Here is a 17,310-nt window from a genome sequence, read left to right as displayed (position 1 = left end):
CATGTTGGAATTAATATTGATGCTCTGAAGATGCTTGTTGAGTCTAACCCAAGGCAACACACTTCTGAAATTGCATGTCTCTCATGAAACAATATGTAAATATCTAAGGGATATGGGAAAACTCCTTAAAGAAGGTGTTTGGGTGCCTCACAAACTCTCCGATGATCATCGTTTCCAACATGTGAACGTTGCGTCGTCTCTTCTGGCACGTAATGTGCGTGAACTATTTGGATAGATTTGTCACTGGTGATGAAAAATGAATTCCATATGCGAATATTAAATGCCAAAAACAATGGCTCAGTTGTAGACAAAAACCACTTCTGCCCCAAAACCTGTACTGCATTCGCAGAAAGTGATGGTTTGCATTTGGTGGGACATCAAACGAGTAATTCACTTCTAACTCTTCAATCCACAGCAAACTGTCAAAACATAGATCTATAGTCAGTAACTGGAACATTTAAATTAAGCCCTTCATCACAAATGCCCTTCACTCATCAATCGGAAAGGTGTTCTTCTCCATGACAATGCACGTCCTCATGTGGCACGTTTAACACAATACAAGATTATGGAGTTGGGTTGGGAAGTTCTCCCCCCACCCACCATATTCTCCAGATATGGAACCATCAGATTGCCATTTTTTTCGTTCACTGCATCAAAGCCAAATGATTTCTTTAATCAGGGCATTAACAACCTGATTGTAAGATGGAAAGCATCATCGATAAGAATGGAGACTACTTCATTTAATAAATGTTTTGTTTTGATATATAAGTTGTTCAGGTTTTTTCATCTAAAAAAGCGACAGTAATTTCTTGACAACCTAATATAAATGACAGCTATAATAAAGTCTAGCTCAAAATGTACTTTAGTTTACTTAGAGATGATTCTCAAGCATAGAAAACTTTGGCCAGTTAGACTGAGTGGTAATGGTCACTGTTAGATATGTAGGAAAACATTGAAAGCTTATTTTTGGATGCTTAAAAAAAACAGAATGATGTGTTATAAAATCACAAATTAAGCATGGGTGTTGTACACTAATACATATCTCAAATGATCTTTTGCACAGTGTGTAACTTGATGGTGAAGGGTTTCTTCTTCTTAAAAATTCACTTGTGACAACTGAATTGTCACAAATGACCATTTAATTTAGCAACTGAATTTTCCGATTTAGGAACCCAAAAGCTTTTACTAAAGCAAATATGTTATGAGTTTGAATTTCTAAAATTGCACTTGAACATTGTTCACCTGTTATGTAAGAACTTTGTAATATTACAAACACAGTCTGACTTTGATAACATGTTGTGTACTTATGGTTGATGGTTAAGTATTAATCTCCTGCATCTTGAAAGGTTAGATTTAGTATCATTTAGATCTAATCTCACTATTTAAATTACAAATTTATACTAGTAAATCACTAAAGAAAAGCTTTTGTCATTTAGCCCTTGATGGGTGAGCATGACCAAACATGTAAAAATGCCTGATTATGAATGTTTTTATGGAGTAGTTGCTTTTGTTTATTAAAAAACATTTTTATATGTTTATATGATCTTGAATTTTTGTGGATTATCAAAGATTAAAATTAAAGACAGATATTTTAAGGTAGCTTGATGTGCTGTACTTGGTGCATTATAAACAATAACACAAGTTACATTATCTTAATAATTATACTTGTGGTGACATCCACTGGTAAACTTCTAAATACTGGTAATATTTGTTACATTTAAAGCTTTCTAATGTAAGCAAGTTCTGTGTTTAACTTTCATATGTGTTCAATAATTTTAATAAAATTCTTGCTTAGTAAATTGTACTCGGTAGGATTTTCTGAAAGATATTTTTAACCAAATGTGCTCTAGCTCCATCCATTCGATCAACCGTGTATTTGAGAAGGAATATTGAGTATAACTCCAATTTTACTATGTGTATCTACACAAAATGTGACAAGCTTTTAGTAAAATGTACAAGTCTGTTGTATGCAAAACATCAGATGAGTTACAAAAATATTTTTACTCAAGATATATGTGGGAATTGACAACATCAGTCTGACTGAGGCTCTGAGAAGTCAAAGTGCAAGGTGATGTTTATGTGAAGAATACAAAATACTTTTGTCCATTGTATAGTTTACATATTGCATTTGCTTAATCTCTAGATTCTGTGAAATGCATATATAAAAATGTTTTCTGTATCCCTGTATATTGTATCTGGTATTACTCTCCTCCATTGTGAACTATTACTAAATCAGCAATGTAGAGTAAAATGAATTCTGACATCAAATACATAATATCATAATGGATGGCACTGTGTAATAGGTCATGGCATGCACATAGGGTTAATGTGAATTTTCATGTGTGAAAGTTTTTAAGTTGCATAATAAGCCAGTGCTAGCTGTATAATATATTTTTAGAATAAGTATATGATAATGCACTGTAGATCACTTGAGAATTATTAGCTCAGAAAATTAAGTAAAATTTAGAAAATAAAACAAATACCTTTGATAATTAGGTTTAATATAATGAAGGTTTATCAGTGACTTGTAGATTGCATATTAAACAAGAAAGAAGTTTATCTTGAAATTATATTATTTCCTTAGCTTATTTGCTTAAAATCTGTTTAAGCTTAGTGCCAAGTAGGTAGAATTTATATTTGTTACATGGTATATCTTGTCTTTATTATGAACTTGTAATTGATTCCTGTTTAAACATACAAATATACTAATGATGCTATTTTGAACTCAAAACTTGTAGAATATAAAAGAAATTATTTTTTTTTTTTTGTAGCAATGTAATTTATAGAGTAATGTTTTATTATGAAGAAAATTTTATTTTCAATTATAACTATGATAAATCACATAATAAAATGTCTCTTGGACAGATTCATTAACATTTTTGTGTTTGTTGGTTTTAGAAAAGAAGTAATTAATATTCATTCAACTGTAAAGATATATTGTAATTTTATGCTAAATAACTCAAGTTCTTATAAGTGGCACATTTAACATGTTGCCAAATGCACTAAGTTGAATTATTGTTTGTTTGATCTTTTAAAATACAGTTACCTTGAACAGTTATTGATAACTGTTTGTGATATAATTAACATTTTGTTCTGTAGTTCAAAGCTTTCTGTTATTGCATCTGAATACAAGTAGTGAGGGGGTCTTCTGTAAATGTTAGATCAGTTATCTGCAATCATGGAAGATTGATAATACTTTTTGGGTATAACAGTATATGCAACTGGGTAAAATTTTTCATATGTTAGAAATGTATGTGCTTTGTTGATATAAATTTTGGTATTTCCATGAAGCAATTACGGAAATCTAGTGTATACATTAAATCGTAGTGTTAAAACAACTTATTACACAATCAGCTTCACATGCTGTACTGTTATCTTTCTTTTAGTATTATATAATACTTGGGAAGCACATTTACATGCTTTGAGCATGACCTTAAAGTAAGGAGCTTAATCTTGGAAATATGAACAGTTTAAAATGCAAATATGTTTTAGGCTACTGGTGGTCTGGCATGAAATATGAACAATATTATAAAGAGAAAGAAATGTTAGCTATTACTTTCATCATTGAAGCTATTTGTAAGGTGTTCTATGTGTAATTTTCACTGGTAGATTTGATATTGAACAGTGAAAACTGTATTGGTGTTGTACAATACATTAATTTTTTGTGTAGTTTATGTAATCTTGAAACATCAACCAAAATTAAGAATTTTCGTGAGCCCTATTTGAAGAGCACAAAAATCAATAGGTGAAGAAAACCATGAAGCACTGTGTATCCTAGTTCCATACTAATGATTAATATCAGTTTATTTGTAAAATCATGTAATCACGAATAGTTTTGAATAATATACATCTTTAATAAAAGACAAAATAAATTTGAAAAATGTGTATTCTGTATTAATACTTGTGGGCAGTTTATCATTTTGATTGTGTTTGTTGACTTGATATTTTTAGAATGCTATGTAATTAACGTTTTAATTTTTTTGTCATTTATTCTGTTACTTGTACCTAATGTATTTTCATGCCTTCTTTCTTGTCTTTTCTGTTACTAACCATTACACTAACTGTGTTATTCTGAGGCTTTTCCTGAGTAAGTTACAGTTTGTTTGCATCCACATCACTATCTGTTCCACTCAAAATGCTTGAGTTGTATGCCTGTCAAAGTTTGATTTTATGGTCAAATGGATTCTAGACAACCTCTGTAGGACAGTTGTAAACACTACCTTATTTCTTCCAGATATATGTAGACTGGGAAGACAGACTTATTCAGAGGTTTCAGGGTTAAATGATGAAAACAGTTGTCTTTTTTGTTCAAGATCATGTGTCTCCTACAATAATGAATCTACACTTTCCTATATGTTCTGTGAATATGCTACTATCATTCTAGAATGTTATACAGAGGGAACTGAAGAGTTGGTCTTTCCAAACCTGCTAGACCTGTTTTCCAATTTCTGTGTGATGTCTCAAAGTCTTTAGCAGACAACTGATAAGGATAAAAATAACAATCGCACATGAAGCAAGTGAATCAGGTTTTTACCATCAATACTTCCCTCCTAACAGTCGTGATGACTGTAGGCCTCATTTTACTCCTATGGGTGGAATAGGGGGTGTTACTTCTTCTTGCTCTTTTGAATATCAAGAGTTTCTGGAGAAAATAGAAAAATCTTCATCATTACAGACCAATTTCCACAGAGGTAGTGAATATGGAGAAAATTCGGAAATTCTTTTAATGACTGAAAAGTATTGTAGTACATCACTTTGTGAGTTAAACTTCTCTAATTGTGACTCATCTGCTTTGTGCTTGATACTAACCTCTCTGTTTCTCTGCTAACAATACTGTCTCTGGTGTGCCTTAGCTTTCTGAGGTAGCCAAAGAAAGCTCATTCCTCCCTCTTCAGACTAATAATAAAGCACGGTACCTTTCAGAAGGATATGGAAACGCCCCTGTAGTGCCACAGAACCCTTCAGATTTAGAAGTGGAGTGGACTGGAGCCGAACAGTCACTGTTCCGTGTTATTTGGCGAGTTTTCTACAATAATTACTGTGCTATTGCTCGAATGATAATGTCCAAGTCTTGTGCACAGGTAAGTATCAGTATGTTATTTAAAGGTATGTTGAAATATGTCTTTCACATAGACTATAAACAGTACTTTTCCCTTCTTGATAATACAGCTTAGCAGTCACTGGCTAACAATCAGATAATGTTTTGTCATCATTACAATAACAATATACAAATACTACTGCTATAGTAGTGTAAATCTCAATGCTTTGTACTTTGGGGCACTGTGTGACTATAAGAGTGATATTCAAGTTCATTATTTGATTAGAGTAGCTCAAGAGTTGTTGGTTGGTCCTGTTGACTAGCTGTAAACTCTCACCTAAAAATTAGGGACAGCTAGCACAGACAGCCCTTGTTCAGCTTTGCTGAAATTTCTGAAATAATAAACAGCAAGCAATTATGTGTAATACATAAAATATGTTTCATTTAGACCAGTTTTGACACAAAATAAACCTCAATCAATTTGTATTTATTTTTGGTATTAGGTGCTGACCCACAGTATAGATAAATTTCTTGTTGAATTAATGGTTCTTGATATAAATGCCTAGTTACTGCTGTTTATATATTCTTGTGCATTGTAGCTCATTATTATAAGCTAACTCAATAAAAATATTTTTAATACAAAACAAAACATTATTTTCACTTTTTATTCATAAAAACAATTTTTATTTTTAATTGTATGTTGTCAGAAAAATATAATTTAAAGTATTAGATAATATTCTTGATAGTTTTGCATATTTTGGATGCTTTCTTGACTATTTCAATAATTTTTATATAAAAGCTTTATTTATACAATATATGTAACTCTTTAGTTTTAGTTTAAACTGTTATAATAGCATTTACAGAAATATTACTGGTGCATTTAATGTATAAAATTTATGTCATAGGATCTCCAATACTAGAAATTGTACAAAGTGTTTTATCATGGTTTTTACTTTGTTTCGATTTCCACTCATGTAATAAAACAATAAAAACCATTACCTCAGAAAATAACTCATCATAATACAAAGACTTCTTCAAATTGTTCCACTAAGGTTTTATCTACTAAAGCTATAAACAGTATGCTTTTTGCTCCCCTCCCCAAAACACACTAGTATATGTAATTTAATTTATATTTATGTATAGTTGAAAGTAAATTAATACATAAAATTTACAAATATCAAATTCATATTTTCAAAATAAATTCAAATGAATGTAGATAAAAGAGAAATGTGTACTCTTTTCAATTAATTGTTCAACAAAGTTTTCACTCTTTGTCCATCTCAGGCATGATAGGTTTGAGAAGAAGTATTGTTGTTGTTAACTGGTTGTTCAGCTTTGGTTTTAAGTTTTGAATTAGGAGGGCTTCCTTTTTAATTAATGTACATTTGTCTGTTGCTGAATAATTTTGTTCAATTAACATACCTCCTAAGGATAGGACAAATTTTAGTTCAGATTGATTATTAGATTTTTGGATATTCGACTCCTCGTGTCCAATCTGATTCGTAGAATTATTGATTGGATAGTAGATGTGTAGCCACAGATGTTGGAAATCCACTACAGGCATGAGCTACCATTTCATTGTAGTATAATATTAAACCAGTTACTTTGTCATAATTGCTTTTTAATTTAATAAGGATATACACGGGGGTGTAGAGTTATGAATGAGTAAGCAGTTGTTGTTGGCCCTGAATGTAGCATGTGATAGCTTGAGACTGCTTTGACTCCCCTGTTGAGAATGTTGTTTGGATTGTGCTTACCATTACTGTTGCTGTTGTAACCATCTATTTATCAGTGGCAATACAAAGTATGGACATAGTGTTTATTTAAACTACATATTGATTACACAGGCCTGCGATGGTTTTATTGTGCTGAAATTTTTACATGTTCTACAGTAATTCCTGTATGCTGAATCCGAAAATGATATCCATTTTTCTCCATCACATACAGGTTTTTCACATAACGTCATAATGCAATAAATAAAAGAAATAACAACAACACATAATCTTGAGACTAAAAGACGTAAATTTCACAAAAAAATCAAGATGAATGAGTATGTATATTCGTTTGACATCATTGTTCTTCCCTTTTCTTCTAGTTTGTTTGTATTTTTGTTAACTAAACATAATAATAAAAAAAATTTAATTGTAGTGAACAAAATGATAATTTGATCTAATTAAGTTTTTTTCTTCCCGATTTGTAAAAAATACTTATGTGATAGAAATAAAATGAATATTATTTTCAAACTCTGCATAGCTGAATTATGAAAAATTGTTTATTAAAACCAAAACTACTTTTATGAAGTTTAAGTTCACGGACCTGTATTACCTTTATTACAACTGCTCAGACTACCAGAGATCCAGATTTTTAATTACAAGGAAAATTCTAGTGTGCTTAGAAGCTAGTAGAAAGCACCAGTGGGCTAGATGATGCAATAACTTTTATGTATGAATCACATGTGCTAGTATCATGTCTGCTTAATATTGTGAGATAAACTGTTGATGGAAGTACTATCTTATTATCCGCTTCATCACAAAAATTTACATCCGGTCGGAGTGGATTTTATCAGGTAGTGCAATATCCAATGTCTGTCGGATATTCGTCTCCCATTTCATTCACATATCATTTTTGTTAATTTGTACTTCAGAAAATATTAAATATGTCATCCATACATTTCTTGGATTTAATGTAATTAAGCAATTTTTCAACATACTTCTATGTATAAGAAGTTTGAAATGTTTATCACAGGAAATTATTAAATGTTGTAATATTACAGTAAAAATGCATTTAAAGTTGGTGGTTAACAATGGTGATTATGGTAATTTCATCATAAACACCATGTTTAACTTTTTTAAATGTCTTTTATTTGTTGCAATACACAATTTTTCAACTATTTATTACATCAAGCTGTATATATATATATATATATATATATTTGCTGCTTACTCTTGGTGGCTTACTCTTATAAAATTTTAACTTCACCTTTCAGACTAATTATATCAGTTTGAAATTATATGTTTAAGTAAGCCACCATTGGGAATTTTCTTTCAAATTAGTAAATTGAGAATTTACTAAAATTCATAATGAAATAAACCTGAAATGAAAGCTTTTATCCTAGTTGTGTATGAATTATTAGGTATCTACTAATTGAACAGTGATTCAGCACATTAACATTTCTTTTATACATTCAGAAATCCAATAAGTGTTTGTAGATATTTCTTGTAAATTAAATCATGTCTGCTTGACCAGCTATAGATACAAACATTTCCACTCAAAAGTTTTGTATTACTAACACTTCATAGTGTACACCTCTGCAAAAGTTCAGTTATACAGAATTATATAAAACAACAATCATTTGGCCTTATTTTCATGCTTTAAAATGATTTTTCATGTCCAATAAGTAGGCTCATGCAACACTGGTTTTAATTGTCTACCCTTCCTTTTCTAATTTGGTCAGCACTAATTTACAGTTTACATTGAATTATTTATGGTTTACTGTTTTTTATTGTCATTCTCAAAAGCCTCCCAAAGCTTCAGCTTTGTGTGTCCTTGTGTACTGAATATTGTTAAAACTGTTCTGTAATAAAATATAACCAGCATTTCAGATAAACTTGTCTCTTGTCACTGGCATTGGAAAAACGATTTCCTGGTCAGTGACTTCAGAGAAACCTAAAATACTATTTTTATACAGATCTGATTTGAAATCTTTAATGGACACTTCAAGAAGGAATGTGGGGAAAAACATCTGTAGTCTTGTGGTTGTATATGAGTTTTATTACAAGTATTAGGTTTATTAGTTTACAGCTTTTGATTCTGAGAATTGTAGTATAGATCTGATACAGTTTTCTGATGAATAGCCCTAATTTTTTATTCAAAATACATAATAATAAAAATACTCTTAATACAAGAAATTGGTTAATTTGATTTTTATGTGCACCTTAGGTATCCTGTCTGTTCTTTATAAAATGTTTGCTAAGTAGGTGTTTCAGTTATAAATGCACAAGCACCAGCATATGGAGTAACTCTACTAACCTATGATTCATGTGAATATTACAAACTTTTAAGATTTTGACATTTTATTGAAGCATTTACACACCCAGTTCCAAGTTTTGATTGATTTATTTGAACTACAAAGGGTTAACATGAGAAAAACTATTTCCAAAACATTACTTGACTGCTAGAGTTTCCTTCCTTTGCCCATCTAAGCATTAGTCTGATTGTTTCTCACTTGCTCGAGTCTTTTATTCCCCACTTAATTGCTCTTGGTGATACATGTCTCATAACACTTCACCTACGTCAGTGCACCGTCTAGCCTGGTACTGTATATAAGCACTTCATTCAGATAATAATATCACTTTTTCTCATCATAGCATTCACTAATGTGTTTCTCTTCACTACAATTGTTGGACATATTTTGAGCATTCTTTGCGTTACCTAGTTGATTATCGTTCCCATAGCAGATTCATCCCGCCACTATCTGCATTTTGCGCACAAGGGTCAAGTGCTGCAGTTCAGGGCTCTACCAGTTGAACTAGCATGGACCCATATGTGTTATGCCAAATCATTGGAGCTTTTTCTCATCACCTCCATTCCCTAGGCCTGTGCACACACACCATTACGTGAAGGACTGGTTACTGCTGGCACCATCTTGTAAGTTGGTGGAACATCACACCCAGACTTTATTGTCAGAAGCAACCAAGGAAAGCTTTATTATTAGAGCTGAGAAATCTATCCTCACTCCAACACAATATATCATCCTTTTTGAACACGTATCTCAGTTTGGCTCAGTTGACTCACAGTGCTCTCCAGTTTCCAAGTCATTTCACATCCTTCGCCCAAACAACCATTTCAGTTAACTAACTGGGATACTAAGATGGTATTACATGTTCTTTCTCAATATCAGTTTGAGACCTTAGCCTCATGCACCACCTTTCCCTTAAGATTTATTTTTTGTTGTTGCTAGCCCGTGGACTTCGCTGGTCGGAGTTGTTTGCCCTGCATGTGCATAGTATGCTTTACCATTCTATCTACATCTTCCTATACCCAGAAAGGTCCTTCTTACCTAAGACGCTGGCAGCCAGGGAAGGGGATAAATCCTTTTCACCGATTCATCTGACCGCTATTTCTCATCTCTACAACCGATTGGTTCCTGATAATTTGTTATGTCCTGTGAGGGCCTTAAAGTGTTATATTGCCTGCACTAATGCATTTAGAGATGCAAGACGTCTTTTTATTCTTTGGGGTTCTTCAGTTTCCTGGGATTTATCCTCGGTTACTTTGTGGAGATGGGTATGAAAGTTGATCCATATTGCTTATTCTTGGCTTTTTTTTTTGAGATAGGAGACTTCTATGAGTCATGTCTCATCAGATTTGTCACATTTCTCTTTCCTTAGCAGCATGGTTGAATTGCCCATTGGAGAACATTGTGTGGGCTGGTATGTGGACCTCCCTCAATACTTTTATATCATATTATTTGCACGATCTGGCAGTATCTTCCTCTGAGGGTTTTAGACTACCCCTATAGCTATCTTAACCATGTCTTCCAGATTATAAGGAAATGTGAGTATCTTTATTACTAATATTGTCTCTTCTTTACTTTCCAGGGTCCCTTACATCTTTTTTCACAGGATCCCACTTTGAGGCGAGTGTTGCTCAGGCAGGTGTGCTTTTATCAAACCAATTCCACACTAGCAACCATTAACACAATATACTTTATCTACTGATTCTGTAGAAATGAGGTGTTCCATAAGACCAGGTGGTATTACTGTAATATGCTGGACTGCCGATCATTGGATTGAATAAATCAGGGTCAGTTTGCTTTTAAAAATTTAGGAAACTTGGTTCACCTATTGCACTATTTCCAAAATATTGTTCCTCAGAGCTCCCCAATCCACATTAACTCCCCCCCCCCTCTTCCTATATTCTATTGGTGGAGCTAGGGAGTCCTTACCACATCCAATTTCCAGTCACTGGGGTGGTGGACAGAAGTTATTCCTCCAGAGTGTTCAAGTGAATTTCCTCCACTTGGAGGCCCTCCTACCTGGGAACCAGAATGTTTTTTTTCTTCCATATGTTGGTAGGAGAGGCACTAGCCTATGTGAGAGACTTCTCTTAATACCGGTTCAGATGTGACACTCAGCTATCCAGTTGGGTTGAGCATGGCCATTCTTTTTGATCAATATTGTTTCAGTACATTTTTCATGGAATAGGGTCCATTATCTCCTCATAATTTGGAAAGCAAAGTGATGCAATTCTGAGTCCTTGGTTGAGCACGGCTTGTTCCATGTCCTCCCATTAAATTTACCTTGCTCACATGGTTGGGGAGTGAGGATGAATGTTCATAATTCCAAATTGGATGAGTTCTGGTTCTTTGGTTGAGTAACGCATACATGATCCCATCATTCCAAGCCTGGATTGTTGTCTTTTGGCTTCTTCAAGTTGAGGAGAGGGTTTGTACACTTCGGTGTTGCTTACCTTCTCGACGTGATTCCCACGGCTCAGAATGCATCACTCTATAGTTACAGGTTGGGATCCACTCACAAGTATATATATTGTGGTCCAAATGCCCTAGCCACCAACGTGAGATTTAGGGACTATAATTTCAATCCCAGGCAGTGGAGCCTCGGCTACCTTGTTGGGGTTGGCCAGTAAAATTGACAGATAATGTCAACTTCCATCCACAGTACATGAACTAGGTTCCAGGTGAAGAGCATACCTGTTCTGAATGTAGTGCAATTCCCTCACTATGGTGCTAATCTTCTACTGGCACACCCACAATCTATGCATTTTGTATGGATAATGCCTTCACCAGCCCCTACGCCTTATCAGTGTGGGATTCTAGCTGTAGTTGAGAGGAGGTAAGTATGTTATGGAAGTTAACATTTTTGTAAATCGAAAATGTATTTCCAATAATACTTACCTTCTTTTACACTCTCCTGCTCCACTAAAAGCCGGTGTTAGAGACTGCGGATTCAGTCAGTCTCGAAAAAGTGATAATATTATCTGAATGAGATGCGTTTATATATAGTACCAGGCTAGAAGTTGCATTGACATATGTAGAGAGTGTCACAAGACAGATATTACCAAGGGCAATTAAGTGGAGAATAAAAGACTGGAGCAAGTGAGAAAAAAATCAGACCAATGTTTAGATGAGCAAAGGAAGGAAACTCTAGCAGTCAAGTAATAGCTGTAGTGTGAGAGGAGGTAAGTATTATTGCAAATATATTTTCGATTTAAGAAAATCTTAACTTTGATTGCATTTTATTTTTATTTACATATGAAATTGATCATGTAATGTCTTGTGTAATTGATCGGTTGAGCACTATAAATGCAGAGGTGTGGTCACATCATGGTTAGTCTGCAGGATAGTAGGAATATACCTAGCTGGGATATCAGTAACAGTAAGCTGTTGGCTTGACTGGCTGTTCAAAGACTTGTGTTGTCAGAGAGTCTATCAAAAGTGGCGATCAAAAGAAAATATTTCTGCCACTAGATGAAATTTGAACAAACTCATAAAGTGTGACTGATGCTGGATTTTGTCCTAGTTAACCAAATCTTCACCAATGGTAAGGTTTCAACTACTTACAACCATACTATACATTACAAAAAATAATACCATAGCTAACAACAGTGTAAACAGAAAACATAACATCAGTGGTGCTTAAAGTGGAAACTGTGGACAGTGAATGACTGGAAGCATGTGATGTGGTCTCATAAGTCACATTTCCCCTTTTTTTATATAGGATATATTAAAAATGTGTAGAAACAAATCACATAAAGTACTTGCCCCTACTTGCATTGTTGGAGGTGTGGGGAACATTCTTGTAGCAGAGGTTAAGTCTTTTGATCCTTTTAAAAGGATGAGTAACATCTAAAATGTACCTGAATATCGATCATTTCTACCCTTATGGATATGAGCTCTTTAAAGATGATAATGTAACAGTCCACTCCACCATCCTCATATTGTTTGAAATTAGTTCAAAGGTCATAACAGTGATTTTAGTCACATTTTCTTTGGCGGTACAGTTACCAAATTTTAATCCAGTCAAACATGTTTGAGGTGAACTTGAAAATATTATTTGCCACTGTAATCCTTCTGGCATTTGTTTAGAGCTGGGCGATTAACTCATTTAATCAATACAATTGAACGCTTATGAATATCAACTACATCAATTAATATCACATAAAATAATCAATTAATCAAAATTACAATTAAATCAATTAATGTCTCAAAACTAATCAAATAATATAAACAAGTGTTTATTACTGTTAGTTTTGATTATTTCAACTATCCAAGCAATGGAAATATTGCCATTATGATTTTTGATTAATTAAATATTTTTCATCTTAATCAATTAGTGTCACGATTCACAAAAATAATCAATAATAAAAATTAGTGTTTCTGATTACTACTATTTTAACTATCTAACTATCCAAGCCTCATGTGAGAATAATCAATTATCAAATGCCACTAATTACCCAGCTCTACATCTGTTAACCAATAACAGAACTTACTCCTAACAAATGGGTTTCAGTTGAACAAAATAGTAATAGTATCTTGTGAAATGTAAGTCACAATGAGCCTAATCTTTTTGTAAGAGTAACCAGTCCAACCCAGTATTAGAGGGGGCATCCTAATGAAATGGCGAGTCAGCGTGTGTGTATGTACTTGTAATCATACTGTTTGTTTCAGTGATCAACAAATGGAGGTACTTTCTTTCTCTGAGATGTTACATTTGTCATACGTTTAATGATATCTGTAAATATGTTGTGCATATGTGTATGTATATATACATAAATCTATAATGCTTGTACTCCAAAGGTTTACACCTTTGCACAAAAGGAATTAACGGACTATCCACCTGAGGAACACATTCATGACAACACTCCTCCTAGGAAGAAAAAGAAGAAACATCGGCAGTGGTACATGCATTGCAGGAAGACTCAGTTGAAGAAAGACACATCATCTAATCACATTTACAACTACACCCCCTGTGATCATCCAGGTCAACCATGTGACCAGTCATGTCCTTGTGTTATTACTCAGACATTTTGTAGAAAATTCTGTCATTGCAAATCAGATTGTAAGTTTTTCGGTATCTTTGAATTGTATTACATGTCTTATTTATGTGATATTAATAACATTAGCATTAAACTATCATTATTGTTTAAATACAACATGTTTTTGATATGGTCTGTGATAGTCTGTAGTAATTCTACATTCTAGCTTATGATAAAGCAAAGAAGACAACTTATACATATTGCAGTAGTAAATTTTAATGGCAAAACGTATGGAAAAGGTCTTTCTTATAATGAGGAAACATGGGTATTTAGTGGTTGAGCCTGTACTATTAGTTGTGAGAAGACTTGAAAAATTGTGTTTAGTGTACATTAATGAGGACTGATGACTGTGTTTTTAGTGGTTGAGCCTGTACTATTAGCTGTGACAAGACTTGAAAAATTATGTTCAGTGTACATTAATGAGGACTGATGACTGTGTTTTATTAATTATCGAAATACAGGAAATATAACTAAAATAAATGCACCCTCAAGTTATTTTTAGCATTTGTAACTGTCTGTTCTCATGCTATTATATGTTTTTATTTCATTCAGTGAAATCGTGCTGTTTGTTTCAATGTTCATGGGCCTCCTAGTGAACTTTTAAAAACCTGTATTAAAAAGTGGTACAATTTTTTATAAAAATGACCTACAAAACATGTTTTGAATGTAGTTCTATTTTGGGGGGAAAAAACCTATATTTTTACAAACAACCTAAACCACACACACACACACATATATATGTATTCATTAAAATATGTTAAAAACAGGACTTTCTAGGAAAAGGATAAAGCTCTTCACTATTGCTGTAAATAAAACCTATATTTTTATGTTTGTTCTTAAAGATGGACTGGGAGACCTACAATCAGAAAAACTTTAGTATTTAGTATATACACTGAAATCATCAGGACCTTGTGTGTTGAAAAGGTTATTGGCAGGAAATTATGTTTCTGGATCTTTGGTTTGTTATTACTATTTTTCCCTTTGTCTAAGTTTCCTAGATCATATAATTATAATGATTGAGTAAAAACCTCCATAAGCAAAGTCACATGTAGCAGCACCAGAAATGTTGAGACTTGTAGAAATGTGAAGGAGTGCAATTAAAGAGATATTAAGTTTTGTTATGAATTCCAAAGTACCATATGTTATCACTGTAGAGATCAGGACTACTAACAAAATCTGAAGTACATGTACCAACACTATAAGACATCAATACTTGTAATGAAATCTGAAGTACATGTACCAACACTATAGAGACATCAGCACTTGTAATGAAATCTGAAGTACATGTACCAGTGCTATAGAGACATCAATACTTGTAATGAAATCTGAAGTACATGTACCAACACTATAGATACATCAATACTTGTAATGAATTCTGAAGGACACTTAATATCACAACAGAGATACCAGGATTTGTAATGAAGGACATATAAAATTACTATAGATATCACATTTTTTAATAAATTCTGAAGCACATGTACTGCCATTATAGAATTAACAGGATTTGTATAAATTATGAAAGACATGTAATGTCACTATAGCTGTATCAAGATTTGTAATGAATTCTGAAGTACTTATACTGTGAAAACAATAGGCATTGTTTTGAAATGTGCACTAAAGTAAAGATATATGTTTCAGTAAATAACAACAAAAGTTGGTGTAAGTTTCTGAAAAAATAAAGGTTAGGGTGTAGTACAATAGTGAACATTTGTGTGTTATTATACAGTGAGATAAAAACAGGATGTAACCAGTTGAATCAATTTGGAAAAGTGTTTTATTTTTATTGGTAATTTCTGCTGTCTGCATTTTAACACACAGCATTTGTTTCCTGTTGATAGACCAATAAACTAATTGTAATTTTTTGCTGTATTTGATGTACAAGTCTAAGCAACTTCAGTTTAAAAAACAAATTTATTAAGTTACTCTGTCTTTTTTTTTATAGTTGTGTTTAAACATTCAGCTTTTAAGAGTTTTATCTTTAACTTCCAAAAGTTCAATCTTACCAGCTATGTAGTTTTTACACACTTAGTGTCAATCTCTTCTTACAAAAAAGTTAAAGTTTTTGTCAAACTAATATTTTAATAGTATTTTTTAAGTTAACACAAGTTGTTTCTTTGCCAGGCCAGCACCAATACCCTGGATGTCGTTGTAAAGCCCAATGTAACACTAAACAGTGTCCATGTTATGCAGCAGTTCGTGAGTGTGATCCAGATTTGTGTCAGACTTGTGGTGCAGGTAAATATTTTGATATAAAGCTGACAGTGTCAAATATGCTAGGCAGAAACTGTTTCTGTTATATGAAAGTTTGGTGATACTAAATTTTACCAAGAGGTCAACCAAACTTTTGTAGTGGACTCATACAGTAAACCTACATAACAACTTAGTGCTTAACACTTGGTTTACAAAACCACCAAGTCTTATGTCACTTTGATTTTCACATACACTACAGTTCTATGAGAATTTGCATGTACTCTCTCACAGTGAATATTAGTAAAGCTAGTGGCTGCCTTGATTATTTTTTCAGTATAGTAAGCAAAAAATATATTTTGCCTTTATGCATCTGAGTGGAAGATTTTTCTGATATTTGTTTTTTGTCTTCAATTTTTATCATTGAATAGAAAATGTCACAGCTTTAGAGTTCAATGAGAAATTTTAAAGAAAATATTTATCTTTCATGAAATATATTATACCAAATAATAAAAAAACATACAGGTGTGTATATGGTATTTTATTATTATAGATTTAGATTAATAAAACCCAACAATATAAATCTGAACTTATAAATATTTCAAGAAAAATAAACATTGTAATTCCTGTTTTTAATCAATTTTAAAAGTCTCCTGCTGTGATGGATGTGGACTTTACATTTTTATTTCAAAGTATAATAACTTGGTTTTACTCTTTGTAAAGTTTTGGACTGTGTGTTATCATATGTAGAGAAGATTCATGTTTTATAACAAGAAAACTATTGATTCTTATGCTGTAATTCTTGTTATTCTAGACCAGTTTGATGTGAAAAACATTTCGTGCAAGAATGTTAGTATACAAAGAGGCCTTCGTAAAGTAAGTTTATAGCTGATTCAGTAAAATAAGAGGTATTATTATACATGTAAGGATTCATTTGCTATAATTATATAGTGTATCATCACTCACACTGAAATTGAACTTTGATGACATTCATTAAAAGAACAATATAGAATCTAGTGCTCATTGAA

General features: G+C 32.7%; 1 protein-coding gene across 1 annotated transcript in view; it reads left to right on the top strand.

Moving 5' to 3' along the window:
• LOC106461894 (histone-lysine N-methyltransferase EZH2-like) overlaps window positions 1-17,310 on the top strand; it is a 73,642-nt gene that overhangs the window by 47,391 nt on the left and 8,941 nt on the right. Inside the window, exons 10-13 of the mRNA XM_013921762.2 lie at window positions 4,924-5,081; window positions 13,857-14,118; window positions 16,217-16,330; window positions 17,097-17,158. Coding sequence (XP_013777216.1) covers window positions 4,924-5,081; window positions 13,857-14,118; window positions 16,217-16,330; window positions 17,097-17,158 — 596 coding nt within the window. The remainder of the gene's footprint in view (window positions 1-4,923; window positions 5,082-13,856; window positions 14,119-16,216; window positions 16,331-17,096; window positions 17,159-17,310) is intronic.

Source organism: Limulus polyphemus, unplaced genomic scaffold (genome assembly GCF_000517525.1).
Source record: "Limulus polyphemus unplaced genomic scaffold, Limulus_polyphemus-2.1.2 Scaffold1055, whole genome shotgun sequence".
Classification (NCBI taxonomy): domain Eukaryota; kingdom Metazoa; phylum Arthropoda; class Merostomata; order Xiphosura; family Limulidae; genus Limulus; species Limulus polyphemus.
This window is presented reverse-complemented; position numbering and strand designations above follow the sequence as displayed.